The 24,089-nt window shown below is 36.7% G+C and overlaps 1 protein-coding gene across 1 annotated transcript in view; it reads right to left on the reverse strand.

Annotated features, from left to right (window-relative positions):
- Positions 1–17,697, reverse strand: part of DPY19L3 (dpy-19 like C-mannosyltransferase 3) — a 37,362-nt gene extending 19,665 nt beyond the window's left edge. The window contains exons 1-11 of the mRNA XM_082489542.1: positions 17,410–17,697; positions 15,717–15,850; positions 8,791–8,881; positions 7,812–7,933; positions 7,472–7,617; positions 5,647–5,770; positions 4,745–4,879; positions 3,025–3,156; positions 1,888–1,989; positions 1,004–1,077; positions 600–758 (exon numbers count right to left, since the gene is read on the reverse strand). Of these exons, the coding sequence (XP_082345668.1) occupies positions 600–758; positions 1,004–1,077; positions 1,888–1,989; positions 3,025–3,156; positions 4,745–4,879; positions 5,647–5,770; positions 7,472–7,617; positions 7,812–7,933; positions 8,791–8,881; positions 15,717–15,850; positions 17,410–17,512 (1,322 nt within the window). The 5' untranslated portion in view covers positions 17,513–17,697. The remainder of the gene's footprint in view (positions 1–599; positions 759–1,003; positions 1,078–1,887; positions 1,990–3,024; positions 3,157–4,744; positions 4,880–5,646; positions 5,771–7,471; positions 7,618–7,811; positions 7,934–8,790; positions 8,882–15,716; positions 15,851–17,409) is intronic.
- Between the last annotated feature and the right edge of the window lie 6,392 nt (positions 17,698–24,089).

A 24,089-nucleotide genomic window follows, 5' to 3' on the forward strand; every position in this document is an offset into this window, starting at 1 on the left:
TTTTGTTGTTGTTTTTAATAGCAGTTCAGTACTAATTTTCTTCTAGTGTTCCGTAAATTCCTCCAAATCCTACAGATTAGCTATGGCAACTGACAGCAGTGATGCACAGTTGCAGTCTACCACTCCTACTTCTTCACACAGATCACAGGAAGTTCAGCACAGACTATCCTAGCTCATTTCTGGGCAGTCTGAGGATGCCACCAGGGAAATCTTTGATTGGGAGTGCTTTCCACAGGGAAAATGGGATGAACTAAAGAAACTAACGTTTTCTACAAAGACACCCTTCTCCTGCTTACCCTCCCCCAAAAAAAACCCAAGCAAACAACCCTACACATCCTGCAAAACTTAACAGCAAACAAAAGAGCTTGAAGGAATGCAGGGAAGAATGTTTCTTTGTTTGGTCTCATTATATTCTTTACATTTTTAGGTTTAATAGGAAGTTACTTATTTTGCTTGACCTCTCTATTATATGTCCCACTGTTTCCTTAGTATCTGCCAAAAGGAATACTGTATGCTGCTATATTCAACTGTCAGTTCCTTAGCCTGTTGAAGAAGACGAAACTGATAAAAATGTGAATTATTTTTAAAACATATTTTACCTGAGGTTCTGAAAGGCAACAATTACAGCTGCTACTGCCATAAGGAAGAAAACAAATACGTAGGTGTAAAAAAGTAATGTATCCGAGAGTCTTGAAAAAGTATTTAATGGTAGTAAGCCAAAAGCTTCTTCACAAAGATACAGGTTAGCATCAAAATCTCTAAAGAAAAAAGAATAATCCTTGTCATCATGTATTTCACAACTTGATGTCAAAAAGGACCAAAGTTTCCTTTTTTTCCCAAGCAATTAAAAAGCCACAGCTGTGCAGATTACTATGAAGGAAAATGTATGACATAAACATGAGGTAAAACCCCATGATTTATCACCAAGATTTTAAATGAGAACAACCTTTGGGCTTCACTTAATGAAGTCATACAAAAAAGTAAAATTGCAGCTAAATCATACCTTGTTGCCCCAAATCCAAATTTTGCTTTCAGGAATTTGAATATATGTTCATCTGACTCAAGATTAAGAATTTTCTACAAAAGGGGGAAAAAGAAAGGAAAATTTTAAGTATCAAAAAAGCTTCACACAGTTAACAGTTTTTTCATCATTGAAATGAAACGGTGAAGCTACACAGGCTTACTGAGATAGGGTGCTCTGAAATCAAATAAGCATTCAGTTTGTAATTATGGTCCTGCGGTCCAAAGGGTAACTTATTTTTTAGAAGAGTTTCTTATTTAGTTTCTCATTTACAGATAAAGATTATTCAGGACAAGTTGGTTTTAGCTGTATTTTTTATTTCAATGACTTATCACATCTCACTGTGATACTCTTAACTTCTACATGTACTACGTTTTAATCTTGTGACATAGGTCTTTTGAAGAGACTTAAAACTCAAAAGCACAAAAAGTGTTACTGTCACTAATGTCTCCAGGTATCTGTGTGTACCAGAAGCAAATAAAAGCGTGGTATGGTCTACAACATTTTTATAACAAGTATTCATTTCTAACTGCGTTCATGGAAAAGTAAATTCAGTGAAACAATTTGAAAATGCTCAGCAGTATCAGAATGCAGTGTAAGTCTAACCTGTAATAAAATTACAGGCAAGCTTCAAGTTACGAATATGTATTTGATTATTTGGTGTTAATTTATGAAGTTTTAAGAATACGTTTTAAAATCCACGCACCAAAAGGATTAGCAAAACAATCTTTCATTTCTAAAATGCAGTCTCTGAAATGCAATGAAATTTCATTGCAATTTTTATTTAATATTACTCTACATGATTAACAAATAGCTTTTAACATAATACATTTTGTCAGTTTCTATATTAAAAATTATTTGCTTACCTTTACGAATTTATTTATTAGGAGAGTCAAGCACAAGACTAATAGTACATGAAGGATAAGTTTCCCAAGCCTTTGAAGCAAGCCACCCTTTTTTAGGTTTTTCTAGAAAGAAGATATTAGGATTTCAGTACATTTGTATGTATTTGGAACAAAAGCAACACAGACTATTTGAAATAGCTTCTCTGCTAAGCCTGATCAGGATCAAATTAGTATTAGGTTCATGTAAGCAAAAATGTATACATAACCAAGTATCCAGAATAAAGACATATTTCTTCCACAAAACTGAAGAGACGGTACAATAAGAACTCCCCAGCATATTGATCTGGCAGAGTTTTGTAACTAGCCAAACAGCCTCCCTTCAGAGGTGGCCGCAGGATATTTATACAACTGCTGGCACCCAGGGCAACTGTGGTTGGGTTCCAAGACTCCCCTAATTTCAATAGTATTGTGTGCCTTTTGAAATATCTAGTCATGAGGTGGAAAAGGTATCTTTTGGCTCTAACTGTCAGTTCATAGGATTTTGAGCAATTTTCTAGTTCAAAGCTCCAGATCTGAGAATGGGCAGTTTAGAATAGGTCCAGACATCATCTAACTATAAAAAACACAGTCTTGATTTTAAAAGGTCATGAGTGACAGACAGCAGAAATGGCCCAGTCAGTTCATATATTCTGTTTAGAAGCTCTCATCAATGCCAGTATCAGAAAAGAGAGAATTGTAAATACAAGGGAAAAAAATCTAATCTTTGAAAGAAACAACAGATTTCGGTAAACTGAATTTGACATGTGCCTACTTCACACAGAATATTTTGTTGGAGGCAGATCCATAAATCCAAAACAAGTCCTACTGAAACAGGTGTAAAGTCCATTCATGCAAGTTTTTTGCAGGATCCAAACTGCAGCTTGCACTATTGTGAATGTTAATAGTAATCACAGAATTATGGTGTCTGATGCACTTGGTTATGCTGTAGTTAGCATAATTGAATTCATTATTTGATCATGCAATGTTTTTGTTGCTTTACACTTTAGTAATTTCTCTAACTGGTATTAGTAATTTAAGATTATAACGCATATAAATTACTCATTTATCTACATATATCACACTCTTTATTTAGTACTACAAAAATATTTTGGTACCTACCTGGATTGTTCTTGCTATCAAGACAGAAGTGTTAAAACTTATAAGCAATGATCCAAGAATCATAGAATTAAAGAACTGTAGGACACACACTAGCAGTAATCCAGAAATCTGAATGATATAGAGCCATGTAACCTGTAACAATAATGAGATACTTATGTATACAAAACTCTACAGTCATAGCTGTTTTTCTTTGAATATGTTTTAGTATTTACTTCAACATCAACTATTTTTACAAAAAATGTATCATCTTGCACTAAATCATGATGCTTAGAGCCATTACTATGTCCTTTCTATATTTATGTCCTGAACTAGTTAGGTTCATGTTTTTTAGCTAGAGAAGCCTGATGCTACAATAAAGCAGATGAGTTAAACAATTGCAGGGAGGAAAACATTAATTACTTAATATTTGGAAGATGTTTTGTATTTTGTTTAGTCAAGGAAGTGCTTTTGTAGCCTCTGTAATGTCTTTATAACTAAAGAGTTATGGCTCAGTGAAGTTCAGCAATGAAACATTAGCTGATTTCTCTAACTTTTTAATAATAGTTTTATATAGTCCTTTTTGAGCTATGCAAAACTATTACAAACATTCAACTGAATGCAAACACTAAAACCCACTGATTTTTCAATACAGTGGTACCAGAACATAAATGTTACCTGATGCAAAAGACTCTGATTTCACAGCAGTGGCGTAAATCAGTATCAAATAGCCCAACAAACTCCCAACGGCTTTAAACAGCACTTCTTTGAAAATTAGTATGGAATGAGAGTGGTGCAGTAAGTCCATTTTAGTTTAATTCAGGATGAAGTTGGTAATTTGCCAGCTTTTAAGGTAGCTGATTAGTCACATTAATTGCTAACTTCAGCTTACACTTGCAGATATAATGAAGAGTTTAGAAACTGTTAAATAAACCACATTTATTTTGATATGTAGCTACCATACTAATTTTCAGTTAAATTAATACAATCACTAATATTCAATTTACAATGACATTAACACATATTACTCTTCATCCTACTGCAACCTTCCTTAAAGTTAGAACCTTGTTCAACTAGGGTAAGATTTATGAGGGCTAAAATAATCTCAGTAGAATTTCACAGTGACATTACATTCAAAGACAATATTTTCATCTTCTACAGTATGTTTCTATTTCCTAAGATTAACAGTAAATGATCCCTTATCTCCTTAGTAACATGTTTTTTACTTTTTGGCTCATTCAGTTCAGCAACATAGCAGCAACAACATTGTTATTTTTTGGTGAATTTCTATGTGCAAAAAATAACTGCTTCTCTTGAGCAATCTGGTCTACCTTCTTCCTTCTCTTTGTGGTACAGTGCCTACACCTAACTTTCAAACAAGGATGCACAATATTGAGGCAAAATTCATGCATTGTTATGACTTCAGCTTAGGCATAGATTTCTTGTACTACTATTATTTTTTTCTGGCCACATCCAGAGGACATGCTTAAGCTGCAGTGTTAGGTCAACTGTTATGATGGTGTTCAAAAGCAATCTCTTAACAGTGTCAAAATATAGCTGCATCTAAACAAAACTAGACTAACATTAATCAACAGAAGTGCATTACGTAAAGTGAAATAAAGTCAGCTGAAGAATCTGTATTACTTTAAGCATCCAGGCCACTGGTTAATGAAATATGTCCAAAATTGTTAGCTTTATGACAGAAAAGAAAAAAGAGTTTTGCTATTTCCAAATATGATCGTACCTTTGCTGTGGGAAGCATGTCAAAGCAGTCCAGTATGAATAATGTCAATGCTTGAATCAGCATCATAAACTGATTAAATTGCCAAGTCAGGCTAAAGAGAAATGTTGCTATGAATACAGCCATAAGTGTCAATCTCTGGAAGGAGGCAAAGTAGTTTTATTTCACTTTATAGTTTCCTTCATTAAAATACAACCAAACCCCCCCAAAAAACCCAGCAAAAACAACCAAAACTCACCTTAATTTCATTTTATTTTAAATCCATCTTAAAAACATTAATATGAGTTTTCTAACTGCAATAACTGCTTGGAGGATAAAGAACATTTTTTTAGGGTTACATATTCTTGTGTTTATGGCTGTATTTTACCACTTGCAAGAAAATGGCAAGATCTCAAATAGTTTCAGCCCATAGATTAACATGCAATACGTGTTCTACTGTGCTATAAATAGCAGTTATTTGAAGAAACTGAGGAGTAACGACTTAAGAACTTTTTGTCAAAGAAATTGTATCACCAATTTGCTTTTATTCTTGCAGATCAGGACAACCTCCTATATTTGTAAAACAAACGAAATAAAAAATAAATCTTTAATCCTTGTGCTTTACAAGCTTTTCTCCTGCCCATTTTGTGTTAGTCTTTTATGTTTTTTAAAATACACAGTACTGTTGTCTAGCACTCTTTAGAGCTTACCTTTTTTTTTTCCTATGGTGAGCACATGTATTCCTTTGTATTTCAACTATATTTAAATTAACAGAAGGCTCATCTGAATAATGTTTTCAATGCTATAAGTGATTTGTGTGTGTGTATATCTACTGCTATAACTGCTTAGTAAGTATTTTGTCCTAAGTTTTACACACAGTTTTCTGATACTAATTTTAGTGTGTCATATTTACCAGAAATACTCACTTCTTGAACAGGCTGTAAATGAGTTCTGAGTAGGTATGTGATGGCTGCTATCTGAACAGCAAAGAACGGTAGTGCCCAGTTCTCTCTTAAAGGAATGGTGAATTCTACTCTTGTAGTATCTACTCTGTACAAAACAAATGGAGTTTCATAAATTTAAAACAAATAAAACACCAACTTGTTGACAGAGATGTTGCAGTCACAGGCATTTTTGTGGTAGTTTAACCACAAATAATTCTGGTTATTGATAAAAAAAGGAGGCTCTATGCTCTAGTTCCACCTGCCTCTGAAAAAACATCATTATGAAGTTTCTGCAAGTCATCTGTTGTTTCTATAGCTCAAATGTTGTATTTTAGCTTCATCTACTATTAAAAAACTTATACTATGGATTAAATCTTTCTTATTAAGTACAGCTTGGGCAATTAAAAATGAACAAACCAACCCCCAAACAAAACCAGTCCCAAAATCCAGCATGTGGAGTCTTTACACCATACGTAATTTCGCTTCATTTTTTTGATTTGCAAAAAGCACATATAAGAATAAATAGGTATTTATTTCTTCACTGTGATCCCAGTGCATTGGATTTGAATACCACTGAACTGGTTAGAAACTTCTAATCATTTTTTAATGTTCTAACATAAAAAGTATGTGACGGAAGTTAGTAAAAGTTCCTCAAAGGGCAGTCATTTACAAAATCTGAATTAAAAGCTAAAAACAAAAAATAATTCCCTATTTTCTTGTGTAGAGAAAACGTTTGCTAAAAAGGAAGGTAAGCAACACATCCAAGATGCTTAGCTGGATGAAAAAAACCTTCTAAAATGGAGTTACTCAGCCTCAGATGTATTTCATCTGGACAGAAAGTCTTTATCCAAATCAATTCTATGCACTTAATTCTATTTGCATAAAGGACAACAAGCTTCCATTGTTCATGAATTATTAGAAAGATGGATAAAACAAATCTGCTCCAAATATTCTGTAAATGGAAAAGATGACCTCATGAAGTATATATGTCAACTATACATGGTGCATGTATTTTTTAATTACTTTCATCTTAGGAGAAAGAAACATTTTACCACTATATACCTATAATTATTCTGTAACAGGCATGCTTGCAGATAAACTTCTTTACAGCTGCTGATTAACATATCAAACAGTTTTGACAGAACTGACACTGTACTTGATTTTCTTGATTAAGTTACAGATAACAGCCTATGTCACTGGTCTTAGCTTCACGCCAGCAGCTTACTGCTGGCCTAAAGCCAGTTCTTTAATTTTTCTCTTTTTCTCTCCAAATTGAGAATTCTTCAAGTGATAAAGCACTACAACAGCTCAATTACCATCTTTTTTCTCTGAGTCTTAGTGCAGATGTCTAGAGGAATAAGGGAACAGAGAAGCTGAACTTCTGATGATCTCAGGTTGTTGAAGGAACCCCTGGAGGTTGGGTGTGGGGCAGTGAGGAGAAACCTGAAGGGCATATATGCAGCTTTCTTTAACATCTAAGAGATCCTAGGCTGGAGAAGACAGGGTACATCATCTGGAGATCCAGACACACCTGAAAAGGTCCACTTCCAGAGACCAATTTAAGCCAAAATTTTCTACTCAAACTTCTTAAAACTTTAAAATCCTAGTCTGCAATGTCAGCTCATTTCTGATTATTTTCTAATTATTTTGTATTATTTAAACTTTTTTTTCCCCATTTTCTGGCTAATCTGGAGAGAGGCCTTACAGTTTCATTTTTTGTCAAATTAATCATGCATTTGAAGGTTTGATGCCTTACCTTTGACATGAGGTACAATTTTAGAAAGATTGCATGTTTAATATCACTTACCTGTTTGTAATATACCAGCAAGCTGCCAACAACCCTGAAAGCCATGTTCCACTAAGAAGCCAGCTTGTTACATACAGAGCAATGACATAAACTGCCTGAAGTCCAAACAAAGTGTAGATATAAAAATAAACGGGCTCTAGGTATTGCTGTAAAATAGAAGAATACTGATGTTGACATAAAACACTCATGAGGGGGATTACACTTAATAAGAATTTGCTTTTACAAATTAAAAAGGTATCAGGAATGTTTCTAATTAGAAAATAACTAAAAAGGGGAACCATGATTCACTGCGCAATCTTCATAATGCACTTACAGTCTAAAGCCATAAATAAATGCCTACCTGAATTGGAAGAATCCTATACAGAATGCTGAGAAACACCTCCTGGTAAACATTCATTCTTTCAAGTATGTTAATTGTCCTCACAGATTCAGTTTTATTGTCATATACTAAACCATGTAAACCTTAACGATAAAGAGAAATTGAAATAGGAGATTGTCATTTTCCCCCTCCATCTTCATTTGAACAGTGATTAACTTTTTCAAAGGTATTTTAGGATCTCTTATCAAAAACTGCAAACTTTGAGTCAAGGATTCAGATCACATTACCTCTGAATCAACATGACCTTCTGAGGTCTTTAGTTTGTGAAGTTTTCGAATGTGGCTCAGAGTGCTAATTCAAGTACTATATATTTAGCAACGTATAAGACATTTATTTTTACACTTACATTCCTAGCATAGAATCTGTGGTACATACTGGATCTTGAGAACCATTCTTGTCACTACTTTGAACACAGGTGATGTTAATATTGGCAAATGTGTAGTATAAGCAAAATTGTTAGGGAGCAACAGTTAAGTGTCTAGAAAACACGAGACTGTCACAGAAAACCCCATCATTGTATATGATTTCCATGGAAGCTGTTCATTATGTCGCTTACTGTCCAGGGATACAGCTGAAAAATTGCCCCTTCTCACAAATAGCTTGTAATTCAAATTAAACAAGAGAAGAATAAAAATGAAAGTAATATACTAAATAAACCAGCAAGGCTGAAACCTTAACAGACATGAAAGTTGTCCCTCAAAGTGATTGCCTTCATCAGAATGTGAAAGTGTGGCACAGAAACCAATGTATAACTGTGAAATTTATTATGTCCATAACTTAATGGCTCCCTGGCATATGAACAGAATAAATCTGTCTCCAGTGCAATTGTTACACAATCTTTTACAGATATGGTATTCCTTGTTCCCAACTACATTTGAAAAAATATTAAAAATATTCAGCTGGCAACACAAAGTAAAACTTACTTTACAGTTTACAATACCTTGCTGGATGGAAGCAGCCTGAATCATCTGTTTGTAGTAGGAATAATAAAGTCCACATTCTGTTCTGAATGAAATTTCTCTTTCAACTTCCTGCAAGTGAAAGTTCAATAGTAAATTCAATTTCACAATCACAAGCTGCCTTCAACCTAAGGTCCTGCTGCACCAGGGAAATTGACCTGTACAGTGGCTTGAGTCTTTGGGTTTGTGCATTCTACACAATTTAGTTCAAATAAAGGTAAAATACACGGACAAATTAGGGTGAGAGGCAAACAGCTTGAGATGTAAATGCCTCTGTTAACTGGGGAAATGTATATACCTTTTGTGATTCGGATATTGGAAATATTTTGGATCTTTTACTATTTTTTTGTAATATTCAACGTTTAGCTAGGCCAATAGTTGGACTTTAAAACTGCATGTTTGCTCCATGCATTTAACCTTTTCTTCCAGATGTAGATATCCCATAGCGTTCCATGGCTTTGCCACATTAAGGCTCGATTAATTCAGTGTGCTATACTCAAGACTGCACCATAATGCCACTGAGATTTCAGCTGGCAGGGTATGCTGCTGCCCACTTGCTAAATGCTGTTTCTTGCAAGAAGCCAGCTGTTCATCACTGTCATGCTTACATTATAGGTTAAAGGCAAAGCGATTCTTTACTTGATTTTAAGTGTAGGTAAAGATATTATTTTTAATTTAATAATATTAAAATTATTTAAACTAGGTACACTTCAAACTATGCCTCTTTCTTGGCTGATATTGCAGCAGGTGGAGTCTAGTGAGATATGAAAGCTCTCCTGGAAAAAACTGTGCTCAGTACAGCATCTTTGCTTTGGAATACACCTCCTTTTGTTAACTCATTAGTTGTGAAGACCTAACGAAATTTAACAAATTCAGTCTTGGGTAGCCTTGTTTAAACAAAATAAGACTCCATGAACAACTAATCTGAAGAGAAATAATAGGCATCTTATACAAAATTGTTTTGTTATTTGTGATCCTTTTAGTAGTTTATATAAAACCATCGCAGCAAATACCTCTGATTAGCAGTAAGTTAGAAAAGGTTTATATCCAGATTTGAAAACCCATACAATTCCTGTATGTGTTGTAAGCAAGTTATTAAAAAATATAAGATTTCTAAAGATAATCTTATTAATTCAGCTTTCTTTACAAAAGAACATTACTGAAATAACAGAATGCTACTGTTTTCTGAGATTTTTATGAATGCCATTCTGGTTAATGCAACCTTGCATAGAACCCCAGGACTTTCACCTTTCTTAAATGAAGAGTCCCATGTCTTTTGCTGGAACAGAATCAATAGTATTTCAGAGCTAACATAAAGCTAGATAAAAAAACCATGTTCCTCCCTCCTCTACTGCCCAGTATAGAATCTTATCTCAAAACATGTGTTTTGTTGAAATCAACTGTTGACAAACTAAACCAATGTTAGTTCTGGCCTGAGAAAAATCAACACATAAAACCGCATCTGATTCAATGTAAGTTCACAATTAAACTCTCCAGCTGCTCTACGACATACAAATCATTATAATACCAGCAGAAGAAACTGACAATGGCACAAAATACTAAAAGCCACACACTTAGCAAATGAGAATGCTGGCTTTTGAATGAGCTCTAGTCTCGAATTCATCACTACTTAAAAGTTTTCTAATACCAAAAAATGGCTGATTCTAAGTGCTCATAAAAAAAAAAAAGGAAAAAGAAAAAAGAAGGAATGTTAACATTTGGAATTTATTGAGGGGGAGAAAGTAGTCACAGAGGGGGATCTAATTAGCAAAAATGCATTCAAACATGATTAATTTGTAATCCTGGCACCAGCTGGATTCAACCAAATGCTATACTTTATGAGACAAACACTAGTGAGTTTTACATCTGTTTCATGCTAAGATAACATCTGTTTTATTCACTCACAATACTTTTCCAGTTCTACAGCAATTTATACTTTTCCTAGTATTCCATGTCAATAAAAACATACAGACTTATGGGTAAGCATTGTAAGAGCACCTTTATCATTCTGTATATTCAGTTTGTGAGTATTGAACAAAGAAGTTACTGCTGTTACAAGGGGGAAAAAAAAAGAACACTACTGTCCTCCGTGATACATATAGAGTTGCATATGATTTCAGTTTATGCAATTGTATCCTAAATACTAAGCATTCAAAACAAAATACAAAGGACTTTTCCTCTCAAGGGCAGTGTAAAATTCTAGAGCTTAGGTGTCCTCAAACTCTTTAACTAAGTCATTCAGGATACCGAGCATGCAAACAAAGTATGAGGTGAGTTTTTCTATAAATAAAGAGCAAAGCTCCAATTACTTTTATTTGTTGACAAAGCTAAAGCACAATTTGTGTAATTGAAAATATTTTTCAGTTGTTCAATTTAAGATCAGAAAGATCTGAAAATCAACTCAACCATACAAGTGGAAACTCAATAGAGACGGCTGTTATCAATGTTCCTGGTTGAGAATCATGCCTTCAGCAAATGTATTTATTCCTTGTACACGGTCTCTTGGCTGGTTAACCTCATGCCCATCTGTTAGAATGGCATGGTTCCTACTCAGGTCAGACTTTTGATCCAGAGTAAAAGTACCCATAACCACTCAACAGGTTCTTCTTTGGAAAAGTACCACCAAAGTATTGGTCTGCCCTCGTTCTCTTTATGGCTTACGTGTTCACTTCGTAGAGTTCTAATTAGCTGGCTACCCGTTTCCCCACTTTCTTTCATCTTTCTTTCATATTCAAAATATAAAAAGGGAAAATAGAAGCACTTCACAGAAGGAGTCCCAGGATTCTTATCCTGCATGTCTGAAAGATTTCAAATTTGCTATTTTTATCCCTGACTTCTTGCAAGCAGCAGTTTTATTAAAGGAAAATTCAGTAATAATAGTCTAAATGCTTACTCAGAAGGGATGAAGAACAAATGAGAGCTCTGAAGTTTACCTGTTTTTATTACAGCATTAATTTGCTATGTGGCCTTGGCTCACTCCTGTTCAGCTTCTTTGGAGTTTGCATTTGAACAAGCAATACAACAGCTGACAGGAGAGGTGATGCAATTCTCCCCCTGCCTCCCATTTTGTTATTTTCATAGTAGAACCTGTTCCCAAAAGATACTATACTTGAGGAGCAGTCATTAAACTGCTATTGAAATTACTGAAAATAGACTAGCCATTTTATATGTGTAGTGCCAGAAAGTTTTCAGAAAACTGAAAAGGGATTTTTGGATAAGAAATCTGTTTTGGCTTTCACCATCATAAGCAGAAATCTTTGTTGTTTTAATGTATACGAGAAGTGATTCAAACATTTTTCTTCAATATTGTTTGGTCAAGATAAGTGATTATAACCTTCTGCAATTGCTGCTGGAAGCACAGCTTCTGACTATGTCACTTGGTATTGTGCATTCTCTTTTTTTTTTTTTTTCATTGTTCTTTCAGAAGGTCTTGGAATAATTACAAAAAAAAAAAAAAAAAAAAAAGAGAGAACACCAGTCATGTACCTCTTTCACAGCATAAACCACTGAGACCTGCATTTTCAGTTTTTAAGAAAACAATTTTACATCTTTCTCCAATGACCATGGCAAATTTATAATAGCAGGCTTATTTATTAGCAAGTAAGAACAAGATTCACACATACTGCAGCAGCTGAAATCAAAGCACTGTTGAAAGCCATATTCAAAATAGAACAAAACAGTATAACAACCACAGAACAATTTTTCTAGTTGGGTGAACCATTGCTGGAAGACACCCAAAACTGAACTGGTTTTCTATGAACTGCAATTGAAATTACAGAAAGGCAATCAGTACAAGTGTATGCACAAGTTGTGACTTCAATTACTTAGATGTTAAGAATCATGACTTTGCATAATGAACTCTTTTTACCTTCAATTTTTAGGGTTGAATACAGTTGCCAAACTGCACCATTTTGTAACTATGCAATCATGATGTCCATGTATCAATGGGGTCTTTAGAACAAAGACTCCACCTTTTGTACGTAATTGGTGTATGTAAAAATCTCTGTCCAGTATAGTGCAAAAGTGTCATCTCAACCCTGCAGACCTCCTTCTACCAGTGTACAAAGACAGGATTACCTTCACATAAAAGAAAAAATAACAAAACAAGTCTCCCATTCCATCTCACTATATTAATTTAGTAGCCACACATACCCTTTTGGGTATGAATTCTTACCATCTGACTAATTGTAGCTTATGGGAAGAAAGGAATAAAGTTTGGGGGATAATATGTTGTTATATAATTTTTATATCAGAGTTCAGTAACATTAAATCCCCAAATTTCACTGTCTACAGCCAATTCAGAGTGACTGAAGTTACTAATTTAAAATGTAAGGAAATATAACTGATTGAGAATTTATTTTCTTTTCTGTGTTTCAGAGCAGTATTGATGCACTGCTATGTTTCATAGGTATGGGGATTAATGAAACACTGGATGTGTATTAGCATTGCATTTCATTAAGCAAAGCATGCGATAATTGAGTATCAAGGATTAGACTACAGTCCTCCCTTCTGAGAATTCTGTCTGGGGTACACATCAAAATAAAACTTACTCTTTCAAAATATTTAGAAAATTCGCTTAATTAAGCAAAAATATATGCTTTGGCCAAACTATAAAATGTTAGAGAGAAAAGCAAATTTTCCTTTTTTTTTTTTTTTTTTTTTTTTTACATAATTTTTGAGGATCTCTGATTGTTCCATACTGTATTTTATTCTTGTCTTTTATTGGTATATGGTATGTCCTGTAATTATATAAGATTAGCCAATTCAGAAATGCTGGAAACCATGTACATGCATCCAGAGATACTACAATGTCCACTCATACGTAGAGGCACAGAGATGTCTATATACTGTTTTACAGATGTTAGGATGAGCCTTCCTGTCTCAGCTTTGCAGGAAATTTCACAGGCTTTTCATATGCAGTCTTCCCATACTACTCATAAAATAGTATTTTGTTTAAACTTTATCTCACCCATGTATTCTTTCTCTGCTTAGTTAAGAGAAAGTGTATCAAAATATACAGTTCAGATTTCTTATCTTGCTATTCTCACTAATGGCCACAAAAAGCTCTGATACGGATACTGGCAAGAAAACAAGTTTAGACTATAGTTAAGTTAACAGTAAAACCTTGGAAAGCTTTGTGTTAATCAAAGTGAAAGCAGAGTCAGAGTCTGACTTGGCAGACGAGTGCAGAAAATGTGATCAGACTTGACTCATCCCAAACCTTCTTTGTATTTGCAAATAAACCGCAGGGGATACTACCTGTTTGGTCTCAAGCTGTAATACGTTTGAGAACAAATCTTTAAAAGTACCTTTGAATCTCACTTGGGATTTAAGTGTTTACAAAACACGTTGCATTTGTCTGATCAATCAAGTTAGAGCTGTAGCCTTCTATTTGGGAAGATATCCTTAGAAATAATGTAAGTTGAGAGTGTGTATATGAAAAACACAAAGAGCATACACTCGCTGAACCCATAGCTCCAAAAAGCAGCAGTACGTATGAAGCCCTACTGAAGACGTTATAATATGAGATCAGAGAATATCTGCATTTCTTTCTCCTTAAACCTGCTGGCAGATGAACTTAATGCTTTTTAGAATCTTTCCATCAAATTGGCTGAAATTGCTTATGTTCCAATGTTACTAGTGATCCTATCAACTCCTTAGGATGAAATGAGAGCTACAGAGAACAGAATCCAGGCTAAAAATATTTAGAGGGTTTTACTTCAGTTTTGATAGCTAATGGCATTCTAGTGTACTTAAAATGAACACAATAATTATCAAATAAAATGAGCATTTCATCCATGGGGAGCAACTTAATTGCAACTACAGAATTGCTTCTCTCAGTGAACTTTGTGTCCCTCTGTATTGGTTCAACAGAATGAAAATACTCTGTTATGTTCATACACTGCCGCAAGTCCATGCCTGTTTGTACTTCAAAATATACGCTATCTGTGAAATTAATCAATACTTGCTTTTGGAAGGAAAAGACAAACCTGCAGTGTACCCTCAGTACATATACAATCTATCTATATAATCAAAGAAAGATGAGAATGTAATACACATATAATACTGTTTTGTACCCAACAGCAATTGTTTCAGTAAGGGCCAGCTATTTTTCTTTCAGGAATATAAATGTTTCTGGGACAGGAAAAGTGCATAGTATAGGAAAGATATATCGCAATGCAAGTATCCCAATTAAATATACATACTCTTTGAATAATATAATACATGGACACAACAGAGTGACTTTTAGGCATTTAAAAACAAAGTGACTCACCTGGTTAAATTTAGATATGTGTACAGCTGCATTATTTTCCCATGCAACGATTCTAGAAAAAAACTAGTCAATCCTGGATCTTGGGAACGGTTGCTTTTACATTGGTGAATGTCTGTAATATGTTTTGAGGTTTGCAATTTTAAGATAACATTATAAAAATAAGTATTGAATAGTAAGAGACTGTGCCTAAACTGTATTACAATATCACAGTATAAATAAAATTAAAGAACCATGTGCCAGGCTTTTGTATATTGTTTAACTGTTTTTTCGTTTGGTTTTGGATTGCTTTGGATAAAAGGAAGATGATTATAGAGCAACATGTAGTAGATTGTTGAAATCCTATTCTACATAATGATCAATGGTTGGAAGAACCATAGCTACAACTCAGGCAGGAGCTGTGTAGCAATGTTTTTAGAGAAAATCTGGGGAAAGATTTATAGAAATGATCAAGTCTTTAAGAAGCAGGGGGAAAGGAAGCACAGTTGTTTTTTTTTTTAATTAAAATTTAAAAAATTAAATATTCTATGTTTTTGAGCAAGTTACAAGACAAATACAGAAATAAATGAAATTTCAACTAACACTCATGTTAATGCTCTATGAAAGCACTGATGAAACTATGAAAATGACTGTTACCTTAATATTGGAAAACCACAGGTCATTTTCATGCAATGTAGCAACATAAACAGAAGTAAGAAGTCCAAGAGAGATGGCAACAATTCCACCAACAGTTACTGAGAGTATGTTCCACAGCTTTCCACCTGTATGATCTTGGGAAAAAAATATATCACTCTGTAATTGTGAAACACATAATTCAATTTAAAGGAATTTTGGAAACTCATTTATACATTGCCGGTGCTTGTACAGTTTACATTCTGTTGGTAACAGAACACTTTGTTTTAAGAGCTCTTTATGGAGATCTTGTTTTTATTTTCTCATATAGCAAACTCAGAGTATTTTATTTTCATGCAAAGCGAAATAAGGTGTACCTTAATTAGCACAATTCAGTTATAGCTAAGAACACCATGATCCTATACAAATCTAGATAAATACCATATCTATTTGTAAATCTAAATTTAAATATCCTGCAGGACAACTTTTTTTAATTAAGGCAACACAGGATGACTGTTAGATCAAAAACTAAGATATTAAAATCTTCTTCACACGTCTTAGAATGTGTTGTTCTAACACACGCCTGTTGTTTTTTTGGGGTTTGCTTGGTTTTTGTAAAAAACAACACTGAAGGTTCAGAAGTCTCACTAAATACCAACAAAGAGACTGAACAGTGACCAAAGCAGCCTTTGATAATGGTGTCATGCTCTGAATTGCAGATGACCTCCTGCTGATACCAGAATAAGATTATAGATGAAGTGCTGGGAAAGAAAGTTTGTGTTTCTAGGTAGCTCAAGCAATTTATTGTACACTTATGTTCCTGGGGTTTTTAGTTGGTTTTTTGTTGTTGTTGTTGTTTTGTTTTTTGTTTGTGGGTTGTTTTTTTTTTTTAAATATAAGGCTTAATATGAATCTTAGTGATCTGGAATTATATCTTTGAAATGGCTATTTCATACAGCGTGTGACATCTACATAATGGGTACCAAATATGCAATCCAACAGAACTAAGGGCTGGGCTGGATGAGAACTATGACCACTTTCCCATTTTGTAGGTAGCCTAAGTGTACTTGTGTGGAAACAACAATGTAGCTTTCCTTCCATGGACCCAAACTGCATATATACAAACATTTAGAATTTAGATCAAAACATCCCTTAAAATAAGTTGATTAAGAAAAACAAACAAAACAAACTTTGCTAACTTTAAAGTTATCATTCCAAACAAAAATGTTGTCAGTATTTCATTACTTAAACAGATCCTCCAATTGACACTCAATGTCTCTCTTTGAAATTTACCTGATTACTCTTTCCTATAGTAAAAAAGCAAGGGTTTGCAGTTAAATTCAGATTTCATGTGCAATCTGCTTATATTTAAGTGCAACCCATCAGAGGTCTTCAAATCATTTTATGTGACCAATGATTTGAACTGGGCTTGCTTTGGTTAACAACCTATGATGGCTACATGAAATCTGATAGTGTGTCACTGATACTAAATCGAAAAAAATTGTTCTCATCAGTTTAAATTACAATTTTAAAACAGAGAGGAGATTGGCATGCAGTAATCTGCTTGCCCTCTGTCTCATCCAATTAATTTTGGTGATACGTTTTCATACTTGAATACCTATTGGTACATACCTAGTTCTAACCTGTGCTTAGGATAGATACCAAAAGCTAAACGCTACTAAAAAGCCATAATGTTACAATCCTTTTCATTACCCACCAGCCAGAATTTTCCCATCAGGCTTCACATTCTTTTCCTCTGAAGGCTGATCTTCAGCCGCTTCTGTGCCTTTTCCAATCCTTCTCTGTCTTATGGTTGTCATGATGTCACTCACTTTAATTCATTATTCTTCAGTCTGACTCCTAAATGGACACATACAAGCAATGCATCTTCCCACTGAAACATTCACTGTATGAAATATATGAAAACAGAACCATATTTTACTGCCATAAGAGACTTTGACTTACAGAACTATACTGTTGTTGAAGTGTACCTTACAGAAATGCAAATTTTTTTTTTTTTTACAACATTATCAATGTTTACAATATTCATTATCTTAAATTTGTAAAGACATTTTACATGCTGTTGAACAGGTATTTGGAACGATTCATTATTTTGACTGCTCTCACCTTTGGCCCTTGACTCAAAATGCACACCAGGCTCCACTTATCTGAAAAAGTGTAAGCCCTTCAAAGAAAAAATAGTCCTTTTAGGGTATTTTAGTTAGACACCTAAAATAGAAAGCCAGTGTTTAAATCTTGGCTTTCAAGAAATACCGGGAAAAGGGGGCCATAAGATGCAAAAATGATGCCAAAGAAAATGTGCTATGAAAAACTGAAGAGCATTTAAAAAAATCCTTGATGTTCTATGCTATTAAAGCACCATAATATTGGAGAACACTACCAAAAAAAAAAAAGACAAAAAGAGCAGCTAGTCCTTCCCCTGTCGATTTCCAGGTGCTCTCTGCTCTGCCAGCACGGTCCATACATAAAACTGCTTCAAACTGCCATTCATATAATCATAGAATGGTTTAGGTTGGAAAGGACCTTGAAGATCATGGAGTTCCAACCCCCCTGCCATAGGCAGGGACACCTCCCACTAGACCAGGTTGCCCAAGGCCACGTCCAGCCTGGCCTTGAAAATTCTCCATTTGAAAAATCAATGGTGTCCCATCCTGAATGCAAAGTCTGCTACCATTCCCAGAACGCAAACGCCAATATTTGTGTTACCAAAGGTGTAACTGACCGGTAAAGGTAACGATCTAAGAAATATGCCTCCATTTCACAACTTTCTTGTTTTAGAGCTTTTGCAGTGGATCAGCTTCACCTCTTTCCCTCATGCCTGGGGCAACACATGGAGGGAGCTACGTGAGCATATACCCATGTTGATTTTAAACAGCTGGTTCGTAGAACACCTGACAATTAATTAACACAGGCAAGATAGTCATCATAAGCATGCTCTTTCTTTGCACCGCCAGTCCCAGCCAACCCTCCTCAGTGCCTTACGCCGGAGGGAAGGGTTTTGGCCCGGCGCACACGGGGAAAGCCTCGACAGGACACCAGGAAGGAGAGCGTCCCGCCTCCGTCCCTACAGCTGCCCGAGGTGAGGCGAGGCCTGGGGCGGCGCGGCGGGGCGGGCCCTGCGGCTGCAGGCTGGGCACCAGGGGGAGGCCGGGGCGATGCCGTCGGTGGCGGCGGGGCAGCGCGGCGGACAAGCGAGAGGGCGGCCGAGGGCGACAGCGCTCGGGCCGACGGGGAGAGGGAAAGCGGCGCCGGGGGCCGCGCAAGGGCGGGAAGCGGAGGCAGGAGGGTCGGGCCTGGGGCCACGGCTCTCCCGGCGGCCGGGGCGGGCCCCGCGGGGCGCGGGCAGCTCCCCACAGCGCCGCCCTTCTGCCGGCGGCGGCGCGGCTCGCTGCGGCCTGCGAGGCCCGGCCCGGCGCGGCCTGTTCGGCGGCGGCTCCGCCGCCCGCCCGTCTCCTCCCCTTCCCTTCCGCATCCCTCGTGGCGGGGTCGATACCTGCCGGAGCTCCGAGGGCCGCGGGTCGCTGCAGCGGGGCGGCGGCTTCTCCTACCGGCGCTGCCTGCGCGGAACCGCCCGGGAGGGGAGGAGATGGGGCAGGGGGCGGCGCGGCGCCTTTTGTTCGCCCCTGTCAGGCGGAGCGGCGGGGCTTGAGGCAGCCAGGGCGCGGGGCTGGGCGGCAGGCGGGCAGGCAGGCACCACCGGACGGGGAAGGCCCGGGCAGGGAGGAGCTGTGGGGAGTGGGCGGGCTGAGGGCCGGGGCCGGGCTGCGGTAGGGCGGCACCTTCCTCCGCGGGGCCTGGGGGGCGCCGGCAGCCTCCTCCGCTGCCTGCGGGCTCTGCGGGGGAAAGGGCGGCGGGGACGGGGTGGTCCGCGGAAGCGGAGTGAGGCACAGTCGCCCCGGTATCAGACCCGGCCCGAAAGGGGTTTAACTAGTTTAAATGACAAAAGGCGGGTGGGTACCTCCTGCGGAGGGGGAGCAGTCGGTGCCTCGGGTCCGTCTGTCCCGGTGGACTTCAACGGGTGTGGAGGTTCTTTTCTGAAATAGTGACTTGGAATTTATTTTTAGTGGTGGTGTTTTGGTTGGTTGGTTTTGGGTTGTTGGTTTTTTTGTTTTGTTTTGTTTTGTTTTTTTCCCCAAATAGATATATTTCCAGGTATATGTGAAGTGGTTTTTGAATTTAAATGATAATCCTAAACAGTAGAGATGTACTTTGTGTTGTTTACTATACACTCCATTGTATTTCTTGATCAACTGCAGTATAAACATGCAAGGGAGGGGGGAAGGACCCTTATCTCTGTAGCAGGAATATAATGGCAACACCAGGCATTTTGCTACTTAGCAGGTACAACCTATGCTTACAATAATTCTTTATTGTAAATTTTATTTGCAGTGTCTTTAAAGACAGTTATTGCAGGGGAAAAAAGAAATTCCCCATAAAGCCTTTACCAACGTGCCGACTCCCAGATCCTGGCACAGAAAGCAGATTTCCCAATAATCCATACAAATTCTGTGGAATAGATGGAGATGAGAGTTCACTTCTTCAGGACAATATTCATTTGATGTTCCATCATCATTTTACAGTCCAGCAATACCTACTTTTATTTATTTATTTATTTTTCATCCCACATTTATTTATTTTTCATTCTGCATCTTTGGTTCATTGGGAAAGTTGGTATTTTGAGAATCAAAAGGCATGAAATTCAAAGAAAACATGCTCCAAGATGCCAAGTAAACTAACTAGTAATCATCCTGGTAATTCAGAGCTTTGAAGCCATTGACATTAGAATCGGAAAATTTTTCAGTATCTGTCTTTGCACACTTAGTATGTTTTATAAGTATTTTTTTTAGAACAAACAGAATGATTATCTCTTAATTCCTCTGATTAAGCTCTCCAAACAGTTACAAATTTCTACTGTAAGTCAATTCACAACAGAGACTACCCATACTTCTTTTTTTTGAGCTGTAAGGCAGGTGGTACACCTGTGGGGAATGCTTAAACTAAGAATGTGGAAACTGAAGAATTATGGGCTTTACAGTGGGCATTAGACTTACCTTATTTTTATCACTAATAGCAGTAATAACATCGCTGCCACATCATACCTGTCAGGTGTTTGTTAAAATTAACGTATACAGATCATACAAGTGATTTTACAGTGTAAATAAAGGAAAAAAAAATCTTGTGTACATTTTTTTTTGTGTAAAGGAGGTCAGATAACGTACTTAAATTTCTGAGAAAGGGAATGCTGTGGCAGATGTTTCCTACAATGGAAATTCTGTTTATCCGCTACCTGTAAAGAGGCCAATGCAAAGTAAAATTCTACCCAGAACAAAAAGTTGTGGAAATGGTTTAGAAAACATAATCATTTTAGAGCTTTAGAAATCTGGTAATTGTTCAGTAAATTTGGGACCACTAGAAGCCTGTTCTCTGTAGAACTAAAACTTGGGTAGATGTTATCTTGAACTAAATGATGGGCTGCGTAGCATGGTTGCCAACAGGCAGTAGTAGGAAGAGGGGGGGGTTACAGTCATCTTAATTCTACTGCGGTTTATTACACTGCATATAAGTAATATATTTGCATGTGATAAACAAGTTACTACGGACAGTGGTAACATCTGTGGAAATGACTGTGGATTACCAGCAGTACAAATTCCACTGACATTCTTGAACTACTAACACAATCTACGCTGTAAAACAGTGTTATTTAAATTGCAAACAGTTTGTATAATAGCAAAGCTTTAGACAGCCTTACACAGTGGTGAATGTATCTAAGAGTAAATGTTACCTTTAGGTAATTTTAGAATAACTAATCGATTAGAACCATCATTTTGAAATATTAATGCCTATTATGCACGTTTCAAATAGTGGAAGATTAGACAGTAAGGAAAATAAAAAATATTTTTTTTTCCTGAATTCTATATAATATTTTAACAAGTTGTCCTGGTTCCGGCAGGGATGGGGTTAATTTCCCCAAGGAGCCGGCAGGGGAGGCAAGCATTCCATCCCACGTGACCCATGCCCGGCTATAAGAGGCGCTAGCCGGGGCGGGGGGGGCAGTCGCCACTCGGGGGCGGGCTGCGGTGGTGCGGGTCCGGACGGTGCGCTGCGCGGCGGTACTGTAATCGCGTTCTTATACTCCTTTATCGGTGTTATTGTTTTTATTTCTTCTTCCCTTTGTCTGTTGTTAAATGATAATATTTCGACCCACGAGTTTTGCCCTTTTCTGCCGGTTTTTCCCACGGCTGTGGGAGTCGAGCGAGCGGCTGCGTGGTTCTTTGTTGCGGGCTGCGGGCAAACCTCGACACAAGTCCCGCTTCCTGTTGCACTAAGTGTTTTGGTACAGCACTAGAAAAAAGAAATGGAGTGGGAGAAAACCCCTCTGCCCTGATTCTGTGTTTGAAAGTACTTAGAACAGATGAATCTGATGCTGTTTTGCATAATATTCTAGGGACGACACCTGAAATACAGTAATAGCTGGAAAGTATCACACTATAGCATTCTTTACTGCTTCTTTTTGCCAGGGACTACAGCAATATTAGTGTAAAAAGCAGAAAACCTGTGTCACGAGGGAGCCACACCTGAGAGTTATTACTCAACATACTCTCACTGAAACAACGTATTAGTTAGGCAACGTGTCCACTGATAATGAGATGTAATGTTTTAAGTTGTGTGTATATAGAAAAACTACAGAATGTCTAGATTGACATTAATCTCTGAAAATGGTATTATAAAATGAAAATTAAAATATATCAAACTGTAGCAAGCAATCAGTAATGCTGTATTATAATACTGTAATGCTGGCTTTATACTTGCCGAAGCAGCAAAAGGGTATTATTTATCAATATTCTTGTTGCTCATTGTGTTCCATCTAGATCATACGGTAGCAGTCTTCATGTTAGTACCAAGTTACCCATAATCCCAACAAATGTTAGTCAAACTTCTACAAACCATACTGTACACAAAATGGTTGAATGAGACTTCACATTCAGTTTCTTTTTACTATTTACACTTGTGTCTTCTCTTGGATTGTCACATTCAATACTCTAGAAAGAGCTACTGTGAATTAGGAACACAGGAGGACTCAAGTTCTGCCTAAGTAAATTTTGAGTCTAAACCTGCAACCTTTTGTTTGGTAGCCATATGATGTGCTGCAAGCATGTAAAATTTATAGGTTTTCTCTTTTTTCAACTCTTGAAGCTTGTCAGGTGCCTGAAGTTTTGCTTTTGGGCAAAAGCATCTTAGTTTTATCAATGCTGAGTTTTTTACCTAGTAAATATTAAGTCAAGTCAGTATTAATGAAGCAAATGTGAAAAAGCTGCACGGTGCACCACTCTGTAGCGTTGCATCTAAACCCATTTGTAGTGCCAGCTTTTTTTTTTTTTTACTTCAATGTTATTTGGCCCAGGGCCATAATAATAACAAAATGAAAAAAGATAGCCTGTTTATGTAAATGTAAACCATGATAATACCAGCAATGGGTACTCTGGCAGTACTTTCCTCTCCTTGGCCAGCAATAGCAACTAAGTTAGATTTGCGGTTTGGTTTTTTGGTGTTTTTTTTTTGTTTGTTTGTTTGTTTGTTTTTTTTTTCCTTCTAAAAAACGGGAAGAAAAGCTCCAGCAAGGTCAAGAAACATGTTGTATATTTAAAATCAGGTTGCAAGATGTTTTAGCTTATTTGATGGACAAGCAAGCGTCAATCACTTACCTGAAAAAAGCTGCCTAAGGCTTTCACTCCATTTAAATTAGGGAAAAAATTGCCACTAGCTTCATTACAAATTTTGAAAGAGCAGTTCTGTCCTTCAGCATTGTCCCATCCTAACTGCATGCAGGCTTACAAGTATTTTGACTTGACAGTCTCATAATTAATCACTACAGTTATTTTATAAAACTTGTATTAAGAGTATTAAAACTGTAATAACTTGACACAAGAGTGAGAAATGGCAGTAAAGTATTTCAAGTACTTTTTGATTTAAACAGATTCCCATCTCCCCAAGCACTGGTTCAGCGTTTGCATTTTCTGTATTCATACTTCATACAGGTCAAATAAAAATGACTAAAGTGTTTAACAAAAAAAGTTTATTACCAAAATACAATATTAAAGTCAATACGTGACAAACTCCTGTAAAGCAAAATAAATTATTCTAACATTGTACAGTATTTCAGAAGGTAGTTAAAGTACTACTACAGACTTTGCTTCATAGTTCCAAACAGTCGTCTATCAGGAACACAATCCTAGAGAGAGCTTAAGGCATGCAGCTTAATGTGCTGGATAATTTTATAAAATGAAGTCATCCTATTTAATAAGATACAGTATCAGAATTAACTGCAGTCTTTACATGTCAGTTTTCTAAATTTTTTATACTTTGGCTATAAAAGCA

This window comes from Vanellus vanellus, assembly GCF_965231255.1.
Source record: "Vanellus vanellus genome assembly, chromosome: 12".
In the NCBI taxonomy this organism is placed as follows: Eukaryota; Metazoa; Chordata; class Aves; order Charadriiformes; family Charadriidae; genus Vanellus; species Vanellus vanellus.